Here is a 25072-nt window from a genome sequence, read left to right on the forward strand (position 1 = left end):
ATGTATACTCCTATACAAAACAAAAAATCATTATATTAAAAAAAAACAAGTGAAAACAAAATAAAATTACATTACAAAGATATTTTTTAATCAAAGTAAGTTATGATAAAAATAACTCTACAATTTAACGTGCTACATTAAATTAGATATTTTATGAATAGTAGTAAGAAAATAATGATAGAATATTAAATAGTAGTAAATAAGTTATGATAAAAATAACTTTACAATTTAACGTGCTACATTAAATTAGATATTCTGTGAATAGTAATAAAAAAATACTGATAAAATATTAAATAACAGTAAAAAGTAATAATAAAATAATGAATAGTAATTAAGTATTATGATAATATTCCACTATCCAAACTAGTCATAAGTCAGTTCAATTTATAAGTTTATTTTATGAAATTTTTTTTATAGTTAAAATGTCTATTCTTATTGATATATCTCGAATTAAATTAACCGTAATTTTATATAAATGAATACTTAAATTTTAAAATAAAAAATGAGTCACACCGAGTAAATTAATTAATATAAGTGACCATAAGATAATAAGTCAGATTTATATTATCTACAATTAAGTGAATAAATTCAAGAAAAAATAAAATGATGGATTAACTAAATATATAAATCATGAGATGCCGTTCATTTGTTTTCAAAAACTCCGAAAGTCCAAGCTCAATTGTAGTGAAAATACCTCATACTTTGATGGAATGACTTCTGGTTTGGTTGCACGGGTGTAGGGCCGTAAATAAATCTATTTGTTTAATAGTCTACTCGATACTTATGTAATTAAATTTGAATCAAACTGGATTCGTGAAAAAGAAAAAAAAAAATTGTCTGTAAAAACAAATACCCGCTTAATTAGTGAGTGATACATACCCGACAAAACTCGACTCGACTCGGTTAAGGCTCGTTAAGGTCCGCTCGTTTATGTTCGAGTTAACTCATTAGCTTGACTCGATTAAAATTTATTTATATATTAATAAATATATACATACACCTATGTATATATACATATATGTGTTAACTAATAATATAAGCATAGTACTTTTATAATTAAATATATAATTTGTGTCTATATATTGAATATACTTCATAGCTATATTTTATAATTTGTACAATAATTAGTTAATAAGATTTAATAATTCCATATATTAGTATGTGGGAACTATATATGAAATAAATATATGCTATTCTATTACGTGTATGTATTAATAATTTCTATAGGCATATAATATATTTTTATTATGGATAAATATAAACTAGCTAGGTATTAATTATTTATAAATTTATAAAATCTTATAATTCAATAGAGATTCTATTTGTTAGTTATACAAATTCAATGTTAGATTTTTTTTTATCTATATAATTTATTAATTCTTAAATCTTATTAAAAAAATAAACAATTCAAGTCGAGTTCGAGTCAGTTTATTTTTTAGACGAGCTCGAACTCGAGTTGAGAATTTAGCTTATCGAATCGAGCTCGAATAAAAAATAAATAAAAATCTCGAACTCAAACTCGAGTATTTTGAGTTGAATTGAGCTCGGCAAGCCAAAAACCAGCTTGACTCGGCTCGATTATAGTCCTACACAGATGAGATAAAATGAAAAATCTATAAATATTAGTAATATAGTTTGTGAATAATAATAAAATGATTTGAGTTATGATGTTTTATGAGATTTTGGAAAAGCTGAGAGAAAAAAAAATTGAATAAAAATATTATAAAGTTTAAATAATATTATGATATAATTTTTTAAAATTATTTGTGTTTGGGGATTTGAAAAATTAAATTATTTTTTATGTTTTATTTGGAAGGTTGAGAAAGTTATAATGATTAAATGAAAAAGTTAAAAATTTTAAAATTAAAAATTGAAAAGTATTTATATTTAAAAAATGTCTTAATATTGAGATAAAATAAAATAAGATGAGATAGTCAAAAGATATGCAAAACTTACGGACCTTAAGAACTCAACATGACAACAACTAATGTCATGAATGACGTACGATCGTAGTTCTTGTTTCCTACCTCTACGACAAACATGGTACAACGTATTATACTTTTTAAAATTTTTTCTATCATTAAAATTTAGCATTAATATAAATAATTTCATAAGCATGATATTTTGTTATGAATTATTTATCATTTTTACTTCGAAAATACTTATTAATTTTCTATTTTGTGAGTTATTGGGCATAAATTAAGTTGAGATTATTGGTAAAGTTATAAACTAGTATATACTCATTTTGTAATACTAGATGAGAGTGTGAAGTCCTAAAATTTAAGACATTTAGACAGTGAGATGATATGAATTGAGATGATTTGTAAATAATAGTGAGATTATTAGTTAAAATTAAATGAGATGACATGAAGTGATATCTATATCCAAACGGACCCTAATCTCCATATAAATACATTTTCTCTTTATAATATTTCAACGAACTAAAATTTGTCTGAAAATGTTAAAGAGGATAATAATAAAAAGTATTATGAATAAAAAAAATTGCTTTTAAGGGATAGGGAGGTTTCCTTTGAGGCGCCTGGCCAGCGCTCTCTCAAAAAATATGGAACTTTGGCCCAGGCAGCATAGTAAGTTATACATTGTCATTTTACCTATAAAAACTGCAAAGAAATAAAAACTTCCGACTTTTTATTATTTCATTAACGGCGTTTCTCCTGTAACATCCTGTGGATAATAGTTGGGTTAACATTCTATGCTTCAACCTCTGATGGAGTGCTCTGTTGCTGGTGTTCTTTCTGTTCTAGTTCTTGCTGCTGCTGTTGTAGTGGCTGTGGCTGCTGCTGCTGCTGCTGGTGGAGGTAAGGTTGATGCTGTTGTTGCTGCGGTAGAAATTGTTGGTGTGGCATCTGAAACTGTTGCTGCTGATTGTATTGTAGCTGTTGTTGCTGAAGCTGTTGCAACTGCTGCTGCTGAAAGGGCTGTTGTTGCTGGTAATGTTGTTGCAGTTGCAGTTGCTGCTGATACTGCTGCTGCATTAGCTGCTGATTAGGCTGTTGTTGCTGCTGTTGTTGTAGAAGAAATTGATGCTGCTGGTAATAATAATATTGCCACGCCTGGTTATATTCTTGGCTGTTCTGCATTGGATATTGAGCTGTCTGCGAAGCAACATGAGGAGCAGGCAGTTGAGACTCAGATGCAGTGGCAAAATTCTGCTGCAGCACATTTTGCATTGGCCAGGTGTGTGTTGTTAAATTAGCATGAGCAGCTGCTGCTTGATACTGATTTTGTGCTTCACTGCTTTGCTGAACTAGTGCATTATGAGAAGGCAAAGGCTGATTGGAATAACCTTGACTTGTAGGCGTTTGAGCATCCATTTCAGCCCGTGGGTAATGTTGTGGAGAGTCCTGGTGCTTTTGATGCAGTTTTCGTCGTGAATGCCTACGAACGCCAAATTTAGAATGTCTATGGACTCTATCAGTATTATTGTTTTGATGCCAGTTTCCACCAATGTTTGCAGGAACCTGTGGCTGTTTAAGTGCCTGTGTTGGAGTAAGATTTTGCTGGTTTGATGAAGATGAGGGATTGACCGCTTCCATTTCAGATCTGGCAGAAGCTTGTGAACCTAATGGGCTGTACAAGGAACCATCTGGACTAGTATTACAACTGCTCTCTGGCAAGCTTCCATGCAACACACAAGTTTCTTGTGAAGCTTCACACCTGTGAGATGTGGAGGGAACTGAGACCGGGGATCTGTCCTTCTGAGTGACCAAGGAGAGATTCTCCAACAAAGGCTGCTTCAGGTCCTGTTCAGACTCATGACTACATTGTTCCTGAACATCATATTCTCTCAAGTATTCATGTGAATCTTGTTCACATTCAGTTTCATAAGCGATATGACTAATTAAGTCATTCGAATTGTAAGCATATTCTCTAAGCTGCTTGGAAACTTCAGGAGTATCTCTCCTGTGCTGATCAGGAATTTGTGGAGACACCAGTTCTCCTTGGGCTACATCGCCAGGTGGTACATTTGGTTCAGCAGTATTGTCTCTGGTGCACTCCAAAACTTCTGGGGATGACTGTTTTACAATTTCCTGTACATTGCCATCAGATTCTCCTGATAGATGCTGGCAAATAGTAGCCAACTCAAACTGATTATCATCATTTTCCAAAGATGGCAGTTTCAGTTCTACTACTTTGGTTGGAGAATGGTCACACTGAGTATTATCACGATTTCCTGATGGTGACAATTTCTTCTCTTGTAAAGAGAGCTGGATCAAGAGGTTAGAACAAGAATCTCCAGCTGGCTGACAAGATTTAGCAACAGAAGTTTCCTCTCTTCCTTCCTTAGCTGGTTCCAAGGTTTTTGTACCAGTAGCTGGGTGCCTATAAGGAGCAATCCTTAGAGAGTGTGGAAAAAATCGTATGTGACGGTTCCATGCCCTCCTCAAATCATGGATAGTTCCACAATGGTCAACAAACTGTCATACATACGTAACAGGAGAATATAGATACAAGCGTTATAATTTAAAAGTAGAAACACATGTAAACTGGCAACTGTACAAGAAAGTCTCGGTGGGTTTCAGCGTAAGTGCAAAGGCGCAATTTCAGGATCAGCTATGAACTCACTCCCACACAGAAACCTATTGAACAGAATGATAAACACTGCAGTAATATACAAGTTAAAAGAGAGATTTTGACCTCTAAATACAAGCTTGAAATATCCTCTGCATCTTTTGCATTCAATCCTTGAGATACGCTCGGTCCTGAAGATATTGCATCAGCTATCACAGATTCTACCACATTCCTATGCTTTCGCCCTTCATGCATCATTGTGAAATTTATCAACTCCTGCAGGAGTAACAATCAAGCATTTGAAGCAACACCTAATTTTTTAATATATTTTTGGCAACACACCTTGATTGTAACCCTTAAACAAGCTCTTGTATGGTGTAAAGACTGTAAATCATTTGTGCTTCAGCATTTCAAATATTTATAACAGATAAATTGAAACTTAATAGAAACTTTGATGCTGACAGATATTCATATTTGCTATGGATTGAGATCCCCGAAAATCCCCTATGCTGAATAAACTGCAAACCAGGCAGGGCTATAGGAGGATGTGGACCTTTCCTCCCTGTGCAGGTTATCCCGGGCAGGGGCAACCAGCCTGAGAGGGTGGGGGCCACCTGCCCAAGGCGGCCCCCTCCCTGTGACACCCGTGCCAGGATTGAGACTAAGGGGACTGCAATTAATTTGCAACAGTATTTGTTCAAAGCAATATTAGATGGAAAAAGAACAAAAAACCTCTATAAGTAATTTGCAGTGGGGCACATGTTTGACACCATCTACTAAGACATCTCTGGCAGCATCTGCACTACCAGTTCTCTGCAAACCGAGAAGACAAGGAAAACAATTAATAACCATTTCTATCTAATATCAGCATTCACATGTAAAAGTAACACAGAAGGTCGGATATACAAAAAAGAACAGAGTATTCATAACCAAAAGGAGCTACAAGTGAGGATTATTAATACAATTACGGATACCGTCCTCTTCTTAAAAAAAAAAAAATTAAACAAAAGGAGCTATAAGGGAGAAAAATCCTTCATAGAAAAGTGTAGCATGGACTTATATATTTATATTCTCTTCAAGTGCAAAGTTTTATACAAAATCAGCCGGGAAAAAAAAAAAAAAAAACTTGGTTTGATGTATCAGTATCTCAGGCACAGACAAGCACACAGAAATACACAAACACAAATACAACATTTTGAAAATCTAAATTGATTTTTTCCGATAAGTAACAAAATTTCCTTTTAAGAATGCAAAAGGGACAACAAACCCAAGTACACAGGAAAATATATAAACTGATATTTCCATGCAGAACAGGAAAGGCCAATTCTGGCAAGCAGAATGAAATGATTGCAAGAATGGCAGTCAATAAAGAAGTACTTCGTAAATATAAACATAAAGTTTTTAAATAAATCTGAAACTTGAATCAGTACACAGGTAGTAATTGATAAGACTAACAAAATGGAAAAGTTTGGGGAGAGGGCCTGCATAAATCACCTACCACATATACATGACGAGAAAAGTGAACATATAAAATGGGAAGAGTATGCAACATCTTCTTCGTAGCAGCCATTTCTATTGCCTCTTTATATACATTAGAAGCTGCATCGAAATTTCCCTGGCAGTGTTGGAACACAAGCAAATCTAGTCAGTACAAAGGGTCAAGTTTTCGTATTGAATGATAAAAGGTCAGGTAGCCATAGTAATGGGAGAATGGGTCAGGGACACACCATACGTTTTTCCATGTTAGCCTTCAGTTTCACATTTTCCACAAAGTTGGAAGCTGATTCTGACTCACATTGCTGCAAACTGGCACGGGCCCCTGATGTATCTCCTATTTGCTCCTTAAACCTGGAATTGAAAAGATGGATAACTGGCACTCTCTGCAGGGAACATGTTAGGAGGGAAATTAACATCATCAATCATGTATAAAGCAATGGATTCAAATAATCCTATGAAAACAAGCAATCAAGCAAGTTCAGTTTTCATTGACTAGTCACGTAATTAGAGTAATGTAAATAGAGAAAATCATTATGATGTAAATCAATTTTCATAATGCCATTGAAGTCTTCACAAGGCGTATTGAGAAGAAAAGATTAGCAAGTTCTTCTGAGCATCCAAAAATATTCACATTGCTCAATACAGTGTCAGTTCAAATTGTTATCACATTAAAAAAGCTATGATAATTAAGCTATAGTTTTGGTTGGTGTCAAATTAGATTGTTTGGCAGGCAGCATATTCCCATATTGACCGAATTAGATTAATATTTTCACTAGCTTGAATTGCATACAAGGTAATTCATTATAAAAAAAAAATCAAACATCCATGGTAACCAAAAATGCACCTTCCTTTACCAAATCTGTCATTTGAGCAGTTACCATTTCACTGAAAGAGAAAAATTAAAATATATATATATATTTTTCAATCCGCAAAATACAAAAAGTAAACATATTTAATTAACGCAAACATTCAGCATTTAATTTTTTGCATTTTACAATTTTGCAGCTGTATGCTCAATTTAGTTTCAGGGACCTTCAAAACATAGCCTCATCATCATGTGTGGTGCCAGGAGCAGGTCCATTGTGACAATCCTCAAAGAAATAAGTTGTCAAAGCTCAAAGCAAATAAATAATAACCACTTTCTTGCTTATTCAATTATGTAAAAGAGGGTATCAATCCTACAATCACCGTGTACAAAATTCATTCAGTTTTGTCCACTAGTAAGTGTGCTGCTATGATCACACCCAACTAGGGAAGCCACCTCCGATTGCCCCCTCCTACCCCTTTGTACCCAGCAAAAGAAAAAAAACTTCCATCTGTCTGCATCTTTCCTCAAATAAGTCATTTACATTTTGATTGTATTGCAGAAATTTATTATCACCATTGACTGTATAAATATATTGTAATCACAGAACGCAAACTTACTTTTTTTTATTACTTAAAACCACACTTGGCAGAGTCCTTCAAACCCATCCCTGAGGAGTAAACCCCATATTGATGACTCGACCCACCAAAGACATATAGAACTTACAAAGACATATTTTTAAAAGCAGAGTTTCCCCATAAGCATATGAGTTTTAGCATAAGAGTATATGCATAACTATTTTCAAGTTTAATGGAGCTTTTCATGGATTTGAAACACCACATTTTGCCTAATTGGTTAAGTAGCTTCAGATGTCCTCTGCAAGAAAGAAGATTTAACCTGTTGTGCTGGTTCATGCCTGAAATTGCCCAACATCTTTCTTAAGTGAACAAAACACTGAAAATTGTGTAGCATATTTTAGTCCTTTTAAACTCCTAGAGGTTGGCTCAAGTGATAAAGGCTATGGGCTTGGGGGTATGCTCCCCCCAGATCTAAGGTTCAAATCCCTTGGGTGCAAACAATCTCTAAGGGTCATCAGACTGGGGGATTTTTTCCTTGAATTACCTGAGGTGCATTTGCGGGAAACTTCTTGCAGAGGGCCTGTGCACCCGCAGGATTAGTCGGAATGTTGTTCCTAGACACCCGGTGCCAATAAAAAATATATATATATTTTAGTCCTTTTAATCTACACACTAATTGAATTTGAAAAATTTTCTCCATCTACATTCATTACGATTTAGGGCTCGTTTAGATAGTGAGATGATATGAGATAGTTTTAGATGAGTTGAATAAAATATTATTAGAATATTATTTTTTAATATTATTATTGTTTTGAGATTTAAAAAGGTTGAATTGTTTATTATATTTTGTGTGAGAATTTGGAAAAGTTGTAATGATGAGATGAAGTGAGATTGTTTCTATATCCAAACGAGCCCTTAGCATGTCCCAGTACCTTTCCAGGTATTCAAGAGGCACAATTTTATAGTAATTTCCTGATATGCTCTTTGCTTTGTTTGAGTTCTAATGTCATTAGGTACAGTTTTGGAAGTTTACGTGAGTTATTACCAAGTATTTCTAACAATAACAGTGCATTAATAATGTCCCCTTAAGCAATTGAATTTTGGGTTAATGCACTTCCCCCCTCCAAGCATGAGAATGAGATGATGGATGAGGTTACCCGTTCAAGCCCAGCGGCCAGTGGGGTGTATGAGTCAAGTACTTAGCAGAAGTAAAATGATGTCCCATTAAGAAATGGAAATTTGAGAAGTAGTTAAGGAGCGACCTTTACCTAACAAATTGGTGTTTCATGTGCAAACATGATAGTGAGTCAACGGATTATCTACTCCTTCATTGCGAAGTAGTTAAGGTTCTATGGGTTGACATCTTCACAAGGCTAGGTATGGCATGGGTAATGCCTAGAAGTGTGAAAGAGCTTTTGGCAAGTTGGAGAGGACTCCGGGTTAAGGGACAGATTGCGGTCATTTGGAAAATGGTGCCTCTTTGTCTACTGTGGTGCACTTGGAACAAACGAATAGTCGCTGTTTTGAGGAGAAGGAACGTGCACCGGAAGGGCTTAGGGATTTTTTTTATCAGACTTTATTACTTTGGGCCTCTTCTATTGTACTGAATGGCACTTCTTTCCATGACCTTTACACTGCTTTTCACAGTCCTTAACTTGTATCTAGGCACTTCTGTATATCCCCTGTGTACTCGGGCCTTGCCCTTTTCTTGATCTAATATATTTCTTCTTACTTACCAAAAAAAATAAAAGAAATGGAAATTTGACATGGACAAAAGTTCAGGACGAACAGTGTTTGACATTTAAATGAACTAGCTGACCAAAACTATTACAGAATGTGTTTTGTTTAAGATGCTCCTTCAATGCCTGAAAGCTTAAGGCTTCGTTTGGAAACACAACTCATCTCAACTCATCATTACAACTTTTTCATATCCCAACACAAAATATAATAAATAATTCAACTTTTTCAAATCTCAAAACAATAATAATAATAATAATAAATAATATTCTAATAATATTTTATCAACTCAACTCAACTCAATTCAACTCACTTCAACATCCAAACGCACCCTAAATCTCCCTTAAGACAAGTGCCTCCAACTCTCAACCACCAAACCTATTCCCTTATATGTCATAAGGATTTCAGATTTTCATCCTGCAAAGACTAGTGCAGATTGGCTGGTTGGAAATAAATATATTTCCAAGGGTGGCAGATTAACTCTCATTAAGAGCACTTTATCTAACCTCCCTACTTGTTTTCTATCCCTATTTCCGTTACCTGCAAGTGAGAAAACCTTTCGTAACTTTCTTTGGGGAGGTATTGGGGAGGAAACTAAGTTCCATCCTGTTGGTTGGATTAAAGTTTGCTCACCGATACCTTGAGGTGGATTGGGGGTGCATAATTTGAGAGTCTTCAACAAAGTACTTTTGGGGAAATGGTTGTGGCGATATCATAGGGAGGGGGAGGATTTGTGGAGAGAAGTCGTAGATTCTAAATATGGGAGTATTCGGGGGGGCTGGTGTTCTAATGAAGTTATGGGGACATAAGGTGTGGGGTTGTGGAAAAATATTCGAGCTGGATGGGGAAGATTGTCCAAGTTTTTCAAATTTATGATTGGATGAGATCATGGTGTTTATTTTTGGCACGACGTATGGTGTGTCTTCAAATTTTCTCATGCTCTACCAAATTCTATTAACAAAGAGGTTGTTGTGGCTGATTTATTGGTGTTTTCTAATGGTTCTATCCATTGAAATGTTAGTTTTTCGAGAACGGCTTAAGATTGGGAATTGGAAATGTTTGCTGATTTCTTTGACTCGTTGTATGCTATGTCGATTGACAATGAGATGGAGGATAGGATGATTTGGAATCCTGGTGGAAAAAAAAAGTTCTCGGTGCAAGGTACCTCCTAAGATTGCTTTCTTTATATGGACTACATCTCTTGGGAGGATTCTCACCTCAAATAATTTGAGGAAACGTGGTCTTCTCATTTTAGACTGGTGCTTTATGTGCAAGAAAGACGGAGAATCAGTGAATCATATTTTGTTACATTGTGATGTAGCCGAGAGTTTATGGAATGAGATCCTTAATCGGACCAGGGTGGCATGGGTTATGTCTGGAAGAGTTAGGGATATTCTGAAGTGCTAGATAGGTATTAGGGGAAATGTCCACATCGCTGATGTGTGGAGAATGGTCCCTCATTGCATTATGTGGTATTTGTGGATGGAGAGAAACAATAGGTGCTTTGAAGACATGGAGCGTTCTTTGGATGAGCTGAAGCGATTTTCTTACAATAATTTACTGTCTTGGGCTTTGGCAATTATTTGTAATGCGGATAATCTTCATGATTTGATTGTATCTCTCACTAGTGCTTAGTTGTAATTAGGCATGTTCGATGTATACTCTTGGTGTACTTAGGCTATACCTTTACTTTCACTTATAAAAAAAGACTAGTGCATTACTCCACATATAATTTCACTGAGCATAAAATGTAAGTAGTCACCAATAGAGTTAGCAATGTGTTATTGTTACAACAATTTATCCTTCAATCAGAATCTTATCACTTACCATAAAAAAGAAGATTTATTTTAGTTTATCATATGCACACTCAAAGAAAGTTCATATTGGAGTTCATTGAGCGTTATAGATGATTGTTTTCGTTTGGCATATAGTTTCCATGGTTACAAGTTTTTATTCTGTTAAAAAACAACGAAAATGGTCAAATGAACCCACCCCCCACCCCCCGCGCGCGCGCGGGCAATGATCGTTTCCGTTTGGCATATAGTTTCCATAGTTACAAGTTTTTATTCCGTTAAATAAAAACGAATATGGTCAAATGATAACATGTCAGTTTCCTTTTACCCCCCCCCCAGTCCCCAAATAATAGTCTATATTTCCTTTTATGGCTACCAGAATATATCTGTCTGTTGCCAAGAAAGGCAAGAAATTTTTTTTAACACTTTCACCAATAGCCTTCCTAATTGTACTTTTTGTGAGAAAGATTTAAAAGTACAGAGTAATATTGGAAAGTGGAAATACTTAGGTAGGATAGTTACTTAAAACTTTTATGGTTTTGAGTGGGACATTAATTTACAGGGAAATTTCATTGTTCACCCCTAAACTACCACCCTTTTATCGAATTGCGCCTTCATTCATTGACATATTACATTTGTCATCGTTTAAATTAATAAACAATAATAAAAAAACAAAATAATAAAAAAAAGAAGTAATCAAAGTTGGAAAGAAAAAAGAGGGCCACCCATGCCTACCCGACCACCCCTTGGATGGCCCAAATCAGGCCATCCAAGGGGTGTACGCCAGATGGATTTGGGCCATCCAAGGGGTGTACGCCAGATGGGTAGCCAAGATCAGGCTGATGGGTGGCCCTGGCTGGCTATCCATGGCGATGGGTGGCTCTCCTTTTAAATTTTGGGTTTTTATTTATTGTAAATGAAGGGTAGTTCGGCCATTTTCAATTATAGAGAGGATGCTTTAGACAATTTACTCAGTGGTCCAAGGTTCCGTAATATTTAACAGGTCAGTTTGAGGGCGTTCAAATTGAAAGAAAATGGTACTTTAGGATACCGAATTGTTGGTTTTGGCAGTTTGGGGTGCAATTTAAAAAACAATTAGTAGCTTCAGGTTCCAAAAGAAGTTTTCCTTTAATTTAGAGATAGAGGGAGTAGTAATTTATCAGACCAGCAGTAGTAAATCATTAATGTAAAAGAAATGTAGGTGCAACAAATTTTCAATTTCTACAAAAACCAATAGACAAAATATTATCACGTAATTAACAAAATTGGTGTGTTCACAATGGAGAAATGTAGATCTGTTTATGAAGAACACACCTTCAGAAAGTTTAGCGTTGCTCGGTCCATTGCATGATTGGCTATTTCTCTTCCTCCCTTGGTTTCCATGAATTCCACGTAACGCATCCAGAATTCAGGGTAATTTGCACAAGGAATCAAGCACCTCTCATAAAGTTTAACAGCCTGCCATCAATAAAAAGTTTTAGGTATCCTTCAATAGGAGTGGGAGGGGGGAACAAAAGGATAATAGAAAACCACACCCAATCAAAATCCCCTTGCGTCTCAACAAAGTCCAGATAGTGATGCCAGTTCTCCAATTGACTAGAATCTAGCGGCTTCACATGGAAATAAGACCTCCGGATATTAGCCTCAAAACAACAAATTTTTTCATTCAACTGGCATGCTTCCTTATAGAACAATTTTCCCATCAACAGGTATTTTTGGAGAGCTTTAGATCTAGCAAAGCCAGCAGTTGGATCCAGCAGGTCTTTGATGATGCAAGAAATTTCCTCATTCTTAAACCAAATAGGGGCTTTGATATCAAGCACAGGTTCTGCCGGTGATTCTTCAGCAGCAGAAATGCTCGGGAATTCCATTTTCTCTTCCCATGAGGCAACCAACTTCTTAAAACTGAAAATAAATGGAACTAATATCTGGTAAGTATAAACTTAGATGCTACAACCGACCGCAGAAAAATGATGGTAAAACATTGCAGTACAATCATGATACAAGAAAACATAACAAAAATTAACTGCAAGGGATACATTATGGCAAATTCTTGAACAACATAGAATTCAAAGTCCTCATAGAAAATACATAATTGTACCACTTGAATATGTCTGGTCAATGATGAAGCAATCATTTATCAGACCGATTAAATCCTGCACTTAGTAGGCTGGATGTTGTTTAACCAATAAACTCAATTTAGTGTGTATAAGTAAAATATTGGAAAGAATCATTGATTGCTAAAAATAAAAGTTCAAATAGTATAACTTGGGGGGGGGGGGGGGGGGGGGGGGGGGCAGGGCAGAAAAGAATACAAAAGAAAACTGGGTGTCCAAATCCCTTTTGGGCAAGTAAAGGCATCCAATCTCATTGGCCTATTACATTGAACAATAAAAATAAGACACAAATCTACCACATATAGAAACTTTTCCTTTTTTCTTATTTCATAAGCTTTTAAGTTCCTTAAGCAACTTGGTTAGAAATGGTTTTATGGCTGGTTTTTCAGTAGGTGATTCGAGTAGAGGCTTTATCTCAATCTCACACTTATTGTTTGCAAATGACACACTAATCTTCAGCGAGGCAGAGCAAGCACAGATTAGAGCACTGAAGGTGCTCCTATTCTGCTTTGAAGCCGTGTCAGGGCTGAAAGTTAACTTTGAAAAGTCAGAGCTAGTACCAGTCAGTAATTGTCAGTATCACTCGGCATTTGGCCAGCACACTTGGGTGTAAGGTTGCTTTCTTCCTATGTCATATTTGGGATTGTCGTTGGGGGCTGCCTCTCGGGCTTTATCTGTTTGGGACTCTGTTATGGAAAAGATAGAACGAAGATTGGCAGGGTGGAAGAAAGTGTAATTGTCAAAAGGAGGCCAGACTCTGATTAAGAGTACTCTTTCTAAATTATCAACTTTGAGAATGTTTACTCGGGCCTTACTCGGAAAATGGCTTTGGAGATATAACATGGAACCGGAAGCTCTTTGGAAAATGGTGGTCGATTGCAAATATGTTAGTGGTTGGGGGAGAGAGGGGGGGGGGGTGGTTAGTGTACTAAAGAGGGGAATGAGAGCTATGGTGTGGGGGTTTGGAAGTATATAAGAAGAGGGTGGGGGCTGTCTCTCGCCATACTAAACCGGTGATGGGGGAGGGTACTCGCATAAAATTTTGGCGAGATATTTGGTGTGGGGAGGAAGCCCTAATGGATTCTTTCCCATCTGTATTCCAAGTGGCATGCAACCAAGAAACTTCAGTGGCAGATCTTATAGTTCAAATAGGGAACCAAGTTCAATGGAATATCACTTTTAATAGGGCAGCTCAAGATTGGGAACTAGACAGTTTTGAGACTTTTTTCAGACTTGTTTATTCTGTGAGACTAAATGGATTGCGAGCTGACAAACTGTGGTGGAAACCTGCAGGTAAGGGCATTTTCTTGGTTAGTTCCTTCTATAAGGCCCTTACCTCTCTTCCAAATACGCATTTCCCTTGGAGAAGATTGTGGAGGAATAAGGCACCCCCCAAAGCTATTTTCTTCACTTGGACATCGGCTTTGGGTAAGATCCTGACAACTGATAATCTGCGAAAGCGCCGGGTAATTATTTCAAATTGGTGTTGTATATGCAAGAAAGCTGGCGAGGCTGTGGATCATCTCTTGTTACATTGTAAGATAGCGAGAGCTATGTGGAGCGAAGTGTTCAGTCGATTAGAGTTAAGCTGGGTGATGCCATTTTCAGTGGCGGAGTTATTGGCCAGTTGGACAATTTCGGGTGGTGCTCCACAAATCAAAGGCATATGGAAGATGGTACCGATATGCATTATGTGGTGCCTATGGTGTGAACGTAGTGAGCGGACTTTCAAAGATAAGGAGCGGACACTAGAGGAGCTTAGATCTTTATTTTTCCGTACCTTATTTATTTGGGCTCTAGCTGTTGATTTTAATGGCCTAAATTTTCAGGATTTTCTTGTTTCCATTGTAAAGACCTAGAAAGGCCTAATCCTTTGTATACCATCTTGTGTACTTGGGCTTTGCTTATTATTTATTAATACTATTGTTTACTTATAAAAAAAAAAGTTCCTTAAGTAACTGGAGAAAAAGAAATTAAGAAAAGCAAGACATACCGATCATAATAATGATTTAACCTTTTGGTTGGGAACCATAGAGCTTGGATACAAATGTGCGCTAGGGAGCTCCATTGTTGTTGAGAAAACTCAAATTGGATGTATTTGTCCCATAAAGCATGGCACAAGTAATCTTTTCCAACAAAGGAAATGCCTCTTTGAAACAATCTATCACAGAATATCAAGAGGAAAACATCATTTGCCTTTGAACCGGTACATTTGTCTGATTAATCAGGAAGATACAAGGTATTGAAGAGTTCAGCACAGGCAAGCTTTGCTCAGAATATCTTTAAATAATAAAACCCCCAAGAAATTGTCAGTGTATGTAACAATCAATCATGCCTTGTGTAATACTTGCACCTGAGTAACCAGAGTCTGAGGTGCACTGTTGAGTTGAAATATGATACTGTGAGCATCTTTTTAACTTTTTAGAGAATAATAAGCATACCCCTAATAATGATTAGGAAACAAAACTTTTAATTAAATTATTTCCTATTTCTAAGTGAGAGTCATGTGGCATCATTCAGCCTTCAAGATTGTATTCTACCACTGAGAACTCCAACAGCATCAACTCTGCCTGTCTCATAATATGTACAGTTAGTAATATTTAAGGAAGCAGTTAAGTCTCTTAAATATTGAGATTACCTACGAATATCAGATGGATCCTCAAAAGCTGACATACTGAAGCTACAGTAGTCAACCCACATGCCAACAGAATATGTCGCTGATTGAACAGCTCGTTCAAAGATTTCAACAACCTTGTCAATGGTACATAGGCGTGTTTTATGATCAGCGTACTTCCTCCAGTATCCATAGCACAGGGGAAACTCGGACAAGAAGGAGTCATAGACTGAACATATTTTTTCAATGTCATCCTGCAGTACTTGGAGAAAATACCTTATTTGCAGTCAGCATACAAGTCAATCTAGGAGCATAAAAAAGGAACAATTAAGTAGTAACTGAAGCAATGGTGGAAAGTAGGCAGAAATTCTTAGAAGAGCAGTGTCCCAAGTCTGCATGATATGCAAAAGAAATCTACTCAAGTCGCATTAGCAGATAGAAGACCAAATTCAACATATCAGGAGAAAAATAATAGGATAACTTCCAAAAATAAAACAGTCCATAGAAAAGCAAAATTTGATCTTAAAGGAGTTCATATCTGTCAAAAGCTTGCCTATTACTCTCCATCCACAACAATTCCAGTCAAGCATACAGGTGATGTTCCAAGAATCATGTGTATATTTTCCAAATATCTCATTCCACCACATAAGTTTTGTCAAAGGCCCCGGCATCGCCTGATGCACAAAAAATAACAGGAAAGCCAACCCCTACATCTCCCTCACTACTAAACATTTTTAAAGAGGAGATGCTCCACCACTTTTTTTTTTTTTTTGAAGACCAGCTTTTCAGATCTTCTATTCATACAATTCCAACAGGTGTCTCTATTGATCAACATCGTCAATCGTTAGAATGTGGTAAGGTAAAACCAGTTCTTTTCTCCCCCCTTTTTTTTTATAAGTAAGAAAATTATTGATCCTTATAATTAGGCATAGTCCAAGTACACAAGTGGTATACAAGAGAGAAATACCTAATTATAGCCTACGAACAAAGAAAGAAGCATACACATCATTAAAATTAACCCCCTCTAATACAATAGCATTAGCCCAAAGTAACAAAGATTGGAAAAATAGCTCTCTAGTCCCCCCCCAAATGAGCGTTCTCTATTTTCAAAACATCTTCCATTTCTCTCATTCCATATACACCACATAAGACATAGGAGTACCATCTTCCAAACCTCTGCTACTTGGCGATCTCCCATTGTTTTAATAAGCAGTTTTGATCGCATTAAAAAAGAAGAATGCCATCAAACACACATGATATATACAAGAGAACCTCATAAAAAATTATACTGATTTTCAGTGGATCAAGATATTCCAAAAATAGGGCAAGAATATGGAAGACTATAAAAGCAATCATCTAGTGTCAGGGACGAGCCCCGGGGGGGCTGACCCAAAAACCCAAAAAATATATATATTATAACCAAGCAATCATCTAGTGTTAGGGACGAGGCCGGGGGGGGCCTTGGCCCCCCAAGGCTCTGACCCAAAAAAAAATATATATATATATATATACTATAACTTTGTTTAATCTGTATATCGTCCTTAGCTTTGATATTTTTTTTTTTTTCTTGTTCTTGTCCACAATTCACAATTGGCATTGGCCAATGCTCTTAAATGGCCAGTCTTAAGAGGTGCCTTACAAATTGTCAACAATTTTTAATAGATCTTTCTTACATATAATCAAATTAGAATCTGGTCTCATTTAAAATTTTATGGTAACTACATTTTTTTTCCTGTTTTATTTCAAGAAATTAAATTAGAATATAATATTCACATTAGATTATTTCTCATTTAAAGTTTGGGTGAAACTTTAAAAGAGAAACATATTCTAATTTAATTATCTGCGTGAAACATATTTAACAAAAAACCCTATGTTCACTGGATATCTGGCTATGTAGTATGCAATTGCGCTACTTAAAAAAAAACTTTTAAAAACTTTTAAATACATGACGTTACAGCTATACATTATTCAGCAAAATACAAAACTTAGTCTATGGTTTGTATATATTACCTCTTTTTTATAATTCCTATACCGATCGTTTCCATAGTTCAACCTCTTCTCTTAATTGCAACATATGAAAAGCTTAGATGTAAAATTACCGGAATTCATGGAAGAATGCCAGTTTGAAATTTATTTTTTTCTTTCTTATTTTTTACTCGGTTTTTTATCAATTTGCTAAAGGTGTTCCTAAAAAAATTCAATTCAACTGTTTATGCTAGACCAAAAAACCTGGCCTCTCCAAACTTATAATCCTTGTTACATCCCTACTGTCCACTTGCATAATGATCTTAAAAATAATTGCATTAAGTAACTAGGACAGCATTCCAAACCACAATACATATACAAAACCTTCACTCATGCAGCCTATGGACCAAAGCGACGTGTTAGGTTCACAAAAAGATCTCACGGAAGCAAAGCTTACAAAGTGATATGACTAAATGTGATACGTTGGATCTTTTTTTTTTTTTTTTTTTTTTTTTATTGGCACCGGGTGTCCGAGAACAAAGTCCTGACCAATCCCGGGAGTGCACAGGCCCCGGCAAGGAGTTTCCCGCAAGTGCACCTCCAGTATTTCAAGGGAAAGTTCCTTCAACCCGATGGCCTCTAGAAATTGTTTGCACCCAAAGGGATTTGAACCTTAGACCTGAAAGGAACATACCACCAAGACCAAGGCTTTTACCACTTGAGCCAACCCTTGGGGTTTTGATACTTTAGATCTACCACTAAAAAGAGTTTTACAATCTAAGGTATCACAACAAACCACATTAATTTGTGAATTTTATATTTGTAAGCTCTCTTTGTGAACTCAACATTTCTCCGGACCAAAAGGTGTACCAATTGCCTCTCCTGCACATAACTCATAATTGCTGCCCCTCCCAATATGATCCTCTTCATTGCAGACCCCCAAAGCCACTCACCTAAGGTGTAAGCCACCAGTTTGCAAGGGAAGAAGGGTCGCCAACCATTCAACCAAGTAATATTTAATCTCCTCCCAAACACCAGCCTATAGAATACAATGAACTAGAAATAGCATCATAGAGACTTAGTGACCTCCATAACAAAGCAGGAATCTGCTTTCACTGTTTCGCAGCATCATCATTCTGATCATTAATGAATTAATTAACTAGAAAGAAGAAACGATTAGGAAAACAGAAAATTTACATGGGTTGCACTTGTTCAATTCTGTAATACCCGAGTCCTACTACGTAGGTCCTTACGTCATTTTATTAATTCTTTAAATTAAATATTTTAAGATAAAGATTTTTATTACTTTTAATTATTTTATTTTAAGATGAGTATGCTTTATTTTTAAAATATGATTTATTAAAATAAATTAAGGGAATTATTTTTAAGACTTTGAAATATTTTCTTTTAAGTCCTCTAATTTTTATTTATTTAAGAAATGGTCTAATTATTTCCTACCATTAGATTGGTAGGTGAAAAGCATCCTTGACGTGGATAGATCTCCACCATCCATCTCCCAAACTTATGTGATAAGCTTTGACTAAAGCAACTAAATCCTTTGAACCCGTAGGCTTCCAAGAGAAGCAACTAAATCTTTTTTTTTTTTTTCTTCCTTTCCTTGGACTTGAGCCCCTACGCTTCTTAAGCAAGCCACAAATTATCTTTTTCCTTTCCTTGCACCCATCGATTAAGACAACAAAAGAGAGAAAAAAAAAAATCAAAAGCTATCCTAAGCATTCCTTCTCCTACCCGTCGGCCTCACACCCAAGAAAAGAAAAAGAAAAGTTTTCATCTTCTTCTTCAAGCTAAAGCCGATCCTCTCTCCTTCTCCTCTCTTTTCATCTTCAAGAAACCAAGTTCTGCTCATCTTCTTCAAACTTTGTAACTCCACAGCAAGAGAAGAAGAAAAATATTTTTTTCTCATCCTCTTCAAACCGTACAAGAACACTCTCTCCATGCCCATTTTCGGCTTTGCCTCAAAGTTTGGAACTAAAAATTGATTTCATCTTCCAAATGGTGAAATATTGAAGGTAATAGATTTTTAATTTATTCCCTAGTATGATTTACATGTGGGTTTCGGATTTCACCATTTTTCTTACCCATAATGTTTCGGTTTTGGGGTTAAAACAGTTCTATCATTTTGGCTCTTCATCCACACGGCTATACCACTATTTGGTCCTCTATCTTGCCTCTTGAAAGAGCTAAAAGCTTAAGGTAAAAATCTTAATTTGACTTGTTTATTTTTAATGTGATTTGGAAGCCAATAAAGTTGTTTTAGCTTGTGTTTTGGTGTAGTTAAATTCCTATATTACAAATAAATATGTATGCCCTGTTTTTGGCCCAAACCAAATGGTATTATAGTTGTTTTGCTATGTATTTTCCTATATTTCAAAATGCTATGTTGTTAATAAACTTGGTTTAATCATAGGTGATGATTACAGTGATTTTAAATTATATATGTTGGTATCATGTGCCTTGAGTTGAGGTTTGGTTGGTATTCTATTTTTAGGATGCTAGAGGTTCGGTTTAGAGGTTTTGCTTGGGTTTTATAATTTTATATCTTACTTTTAAAATGTATTAAGTGAGTAAATCATAAACTTAAGTGTTTTAAAGTTTTAAAGTTTCTTAATGGACAATTTTGCTATACTTTATGCTACTTTAATTTTAATGAGAGATTTTATCTAAACTAATTAATATATTGCTTATGTAAATAGGTTATAACTTAGTTTAGATATAAGGGATTAATTGTGCATGATGTATTAGGATATGTAAAGCTGTCCAAGTATTTCCTAAGTCCATGTCATGCTATGTCTTGATGTAAAAACAGTTCATTTGTGTTCCCTCATTTAATTAAATTCTACCGAACCCAAAAATCCAAAATATTGACAAGTTAACCTTTCTATAATGAGAGACCACAAATTGATTTAAACGACATGTTTTTTAAGCTTGTTTAGCCTACTTGAGATGCCTAAATCTATTTCAAAGTCCATTGTTGAGAATTTCTCGATTTTATCTCCTAATGTCCATAACCAAAGTGAGCTTAAACAAAAGAAGTCTTGCTTCAAGCCTATGAATTCTTAACTACTTTTCATTTAACCTTTTAAAATAATCTTTCCATGGACAGCCAGCATGTCTTAATATTTAAGTTATTTCTCTTGTAAGTTGAGGTGAGGAGTAGTCATTTGGATTAATGCTAAGTATAGAATGGAAGTTAGATTGTAGTATCATGGCTTTCTCTTTTAAAGGGAGGGTTAAATAATATTGTATGAGTATTAACACACTTATGCTATCTATTGGAATAAGACCTATATTGACGTTGGAAGTATCGAGGAGCATAGAGGTAAATAGCTATGACTATGCTTCTTACACCAAGTTCTCTTTATGAAAGAATGTCTCTCTCACTTTTTAAATGTTCTTCTAAAGAAAGAGTAAATTTATATAGTATTTACAAACTCTTTCTTGATAGCTCATGTTAAGCACTTTATCGATTATAATTGTGTGTATGTGTATAAGGTAATGCATGCACGTAAGTTCTAAGTCATGAGATTTCCATACATGCTCTCTCAATAAACTTATTGATTATTCATATATGTAATATAGCATGAAAATATATCTTTTCATAAAAAATGCATGTGCATCGGAGTAAGAAAGATTATGAAAATGTTTTAATTGCAAAGGAAAGGAAATGAATGTTTCATGCCTTATGCTTTAAGCGATGCTTTCAATGACGCAAAAAAAGTGCTGCAAAATGTCCCTATGAACTAATACTTTAAACGACGTGAAGAAAACGTTTTAAGATGTCCATATGAACTGATGTTAAATTGTCCTTATGAACTGACGCTTTATGGATGCCATGAAAAATTATGTTTAAGCCCATGCTTTTAAAATGATGTTCTTGTTCATAAATGCACTGTTAAATGAAAAGATGATGTCTAAGTTCATGCTTTTAAATGACGTTTTTTATTAATAAACTATTAAATGAAAAGGACTGAAATGAATGAAAGAAATGACTGAATGAATGAATGTCTTATTGTATGAAAATACGTAAAGGCCATATGAATGAAAAGGGTACCAAAGGAATGGGCAGATTGCAATGCTGGGTAAATAGTACTGGTAGTGTACCTAGTGTTAACTCCTGACTGAAAGAGATTCCCAACCTGTGGCCACGGGTGGAATCCAGGTCTAAAGGAAGACCACTAACCCTAACACACGGAACATAATAATGTGTATCGGTCAAAGAAAGTGAAACATGAAAGTATGGTTATTTCTTAAAATGTTTATACATGAAAGTATAGTTATTTCTTAAATGTTTATGCATGAAAGTACGACTTATCCCTTAAACTGTTATGCATGAAAGCATTGTCAAGAATTAGCTAAATGTTCATGTATGCATGTTTTCAAAAGAAAAAAAAAATAGATGCCTAGTATATTCACTGCATAGTGTCTATTTACTGAGTATTCAACTCAATTTTATTTTAAATATTTTAAACGCCTAGGTAATGATAAAAAGGTTGGGGAGCAAGGCATTACTACAGAAAGAAAGACATAAGCTTAGGATCTTCCCTAATTAGAACAATTATGTTTATGGATGATGGGTTATGTTTTTATGAACGTATAGACTCTGAGGGTCTTTTATGGATAAATGTTCGAATAAAATGTCTATCAAGTGTTTCCTTTATTAAATTAGAAATTTAAAGTACACATGTGTCATGTCCATGCCGATCGCATGTTATTAGAAAAAGTAAATTTAAAGTACACGTCGCGATCCCGCCCATTCTGGGACAGGGTTGTGACAAATTCAGTGTTCGGAAACCAAATCAACAAGGTAAAGCTATTTTAAATTCTGAAGCGTGGGCATGAGACTTACAGGATAACTTTTCTCAATGTGCGAAATCAATGATGCCCATTCGTCAAAGTCCAGTGAGCCTTTAGGAATAAGTTCATCAAGCTCGAGCTCATCAAAACCCGCTGCACGAAAAATCAACGTTTAGCGGTAAGCTTCTTAGCTCAATAAACAGCTCATTCAACCCCAATTTCCCAATTTGATGAGCTCTCATCAGAGTATAAAAGTCTTCACTTTTACTTGCTATGACATTCCAAATTTTTTGCTTACCCAAAAATATCCGAAACTTTCATTATTAGCTGAACGGAAATCAACGGCGAAAATGCATCACAAGGCATGGAAATTAGGTATAAAAACTAGAAGGAATTCGAAGAGAGTGAGAGAGTTATACCCGGAGACTCTGAATCCATGAGTCAAGCCGGTGTTTCAGCACTAGAAATTTAAAACAGAAAGCCGCGTGCTTTAGGGTTCCCTGAATTGAGAGAAATGAAGGTGCAAAGCAGGACTGTCAGTGAACCAAAGCCGTCAGGTGATCATCGGACGGCTGCACGCGCACCGTGAGGCCACACCCTTCCTGTAGTGTTTAAAGGCCTCTACACGAAATATAAGACAAATAACAATGAAAATAGGACAAACAAAAAAGAAAATAGTAATGCTACCATTATCCTTTTATTATTTTATGAAATGATATTAAGTGATTAAAAATTATTTATTATATTTTATTTGTAAATATATTATTTAATGTCACATTATAAAATAATGGAATGATAATAAAAGTAAGTTTAAATATTGAAGTGAGTTGAGTTGAGTTGAGTTGAGAAAATAAAATATTATTATAATATTATTTTTTAATATTATTATTGTTTTGGAATTTGAAAAAGTTAAATTATTTATTATATTTTGTGTTAAGATTTGAAAAAATTATAATGATAAGTTGAGATGAGTTGAGAGTAGTTCATGTTTCAAATGAAGCCTAAGAGTAAGAATGATGAATGCAACTCTCAATGGCCTGGAACCCTCGCGGCATTGCGGCTGATGTGGCAAATACAACGACATTGTTTCTGTTCCCTCAAAGGCAGAAGGGGCTCTGGTGGCCTCCTTTCCCATTTCGCTCCCATCATCACGAAAACTACTATTTTCATTGTCTTTATCTTCGTCTTCTACATCCCCACAAAGCGTCATCATCTTTTTCACGTAGTAACCGTCCCAAGAAGCCACAACCCGCCTAGCCTAGTCTTCATCTTCTACACAGTCAATGGATTTTGATTCCAATGGGTATTTTTTACAAATTTTTTGTTTGCATTATATGGTTGACTGAAGTGTATTTTTTTCAAAAATACATGATATACTTACTCTATTCTACAACAACCATTTTGGGTTTGGGAGCACTCACAACCAGCCATTATCAAAGAACAGTGATTTATCTGGAAAGATAAAAAAAAATAAACAATAGAAATACATTGAAAATGAGTTCGGGAAAATTCTAGGAAATGGATTTGGCAAAAATCTGGATATGGGTTTGGAAAAAAAAATGAGGAAATGAGTTTGAAAAAAAATATGTTAATGATGAAATCTAAGAGATGGAATTTTTTTTCTTGGTGGGCAAACGCTTCAACGTACCAAGTTCATTTGTTTTGATAGGCAGCTCCCTCAACCATTCTCTTGTTTTATCTTGAGCCAAATCCACCCAAAGGCCTCGCTTTATGCTGTTGTTAAAAGATAAATAGAAGGAATTGCCCAATGACCAGCTATCTAATAAGAAAAGAAAGGCCCTTTTTTATCCACTATCACGTAGGCCTTCAGAAGAAGCTAGCTGCTTGAGAATCAGGCTTCAGCTGTGGGGGAAAATCCTCTTGCTCTGGTTTGCTAGAACTTGAAGAAGAAATACTTAGCTTTTTGCCTTCCCACTTTTTTCTTTCTTTGCTTTTTAAGTTCACTTTTACTTTCTTTTTTTTTTTTTTCACTTCCACTTAAGTTAGCTGGTTATCCCACGTTTGTAAGTGCCAGTTGGACGATACGTAGTTTTGAATAAAAATTGGACGATACGTAGTATGGATGAGACTAATGTTGGGAATTGTATTAAGATATATAAGTCTCACGTACTTTTTAAAAAAAATAGTGAAATTTATTATTAAAAATTAATTTTTTTATATAGATATCATATTTACTCATTTTTTCGAATGTGTGTGAGACTTGCAAATATCATTTCTCATGTATATAATAAATAAAACAATAATTCTATTCTTGATCTATTTTTTTAACATTGCCCAAAAGAGTAAAACCAAGAAAATAAAGGTGGGACCTAGGTTTCTATTCCATGACCTAAAACTCGCCACAGCTTCCTCTATATTCAAGTTGCCTACCCACACTCATCGGTTGCTTCCTCTCTATTCAAGTACTACTTTCTATCCCAAAAAATCTAACTTCACATCCATTTCAACCATCCATGGTAGGCATGTGCATAAAAGCTACAGACCAAGTTCGTCCATGCGACCCTCCCCGACCTGCTCGATAAAAGCAGTTTGAACTAACTTGCGAGTCGAACTCGCTAAATGTCAGTTTCAACCCAACTAACACGTTTTACTAGCTT

At 35.3% G+C, this 25072-nt stretch overlaps 1 protein-coding gene across 4 annotated transcripts; it reads right to left on the reverse strand.

The window, feature by feature from the left end:
* Positions 1–2401: 2401 nt before the first annotated feature.
* Positions 2402–23088, reverse strand: LOC121264579. Of its 4 annotated transcripts, XM_041167839.1 has the most exons (11): positions 22874–23088; positions 22507–22607; positions 15699–15928; positions 15054–15221; positions 12479–12848; positions 12258–12401; positions 6261–6413; positions 6032–6148; positions 5266–5346; positions 4660–4809; positions 2402–4439 (listed from the first exon to the last, which is right to left on the reverse strand). In XM_041167839.1, exons 1-11 carry the CDS (start codon positions 22890–22892, stop codon positions 2712–2714), a joined length of 3261 nt encoding a protein of 1086 aa, XP_041023773.1. In that variant the 5' UTR covers positions 22893–23088; the 3' UTR covers positions 2402–2711. The 4 variants fall into 4 exon arrangements, with proteins under 4 accessions (XP_041023773.1, XP_041023774.1, XP_041023775.1 ...); XM_041167840.1 differs by lacking the exon at positions 22874–23088 and having other exon boundaries at positions 15699–15936; XM_041167841.1 differs by lacking the exon at positions 22874–23088 and having other exon boundaries at positions 15699–15978.
* Positions 23089–25072: the final 1984 nt, after the last annotated feature.

Source organism: Juglans microcarpa x Juglans regia, chromosome 5D (genome assembly GCF_004785595.1).
Source record: "Juglans microcarpa x Juglans regia isolate MS1-56 chromosome 5D, Jm3101_v1.0, whole genome shotgun sequence".
NCBI classification, from domain to species: domain Eukaryota; kingdom Viridiplantae; phylum Streptophyta; class Magnoliopsida; order Fagales; family Juglandaceae; genus Juglans; species Juglans microcarpa x Juglans regia.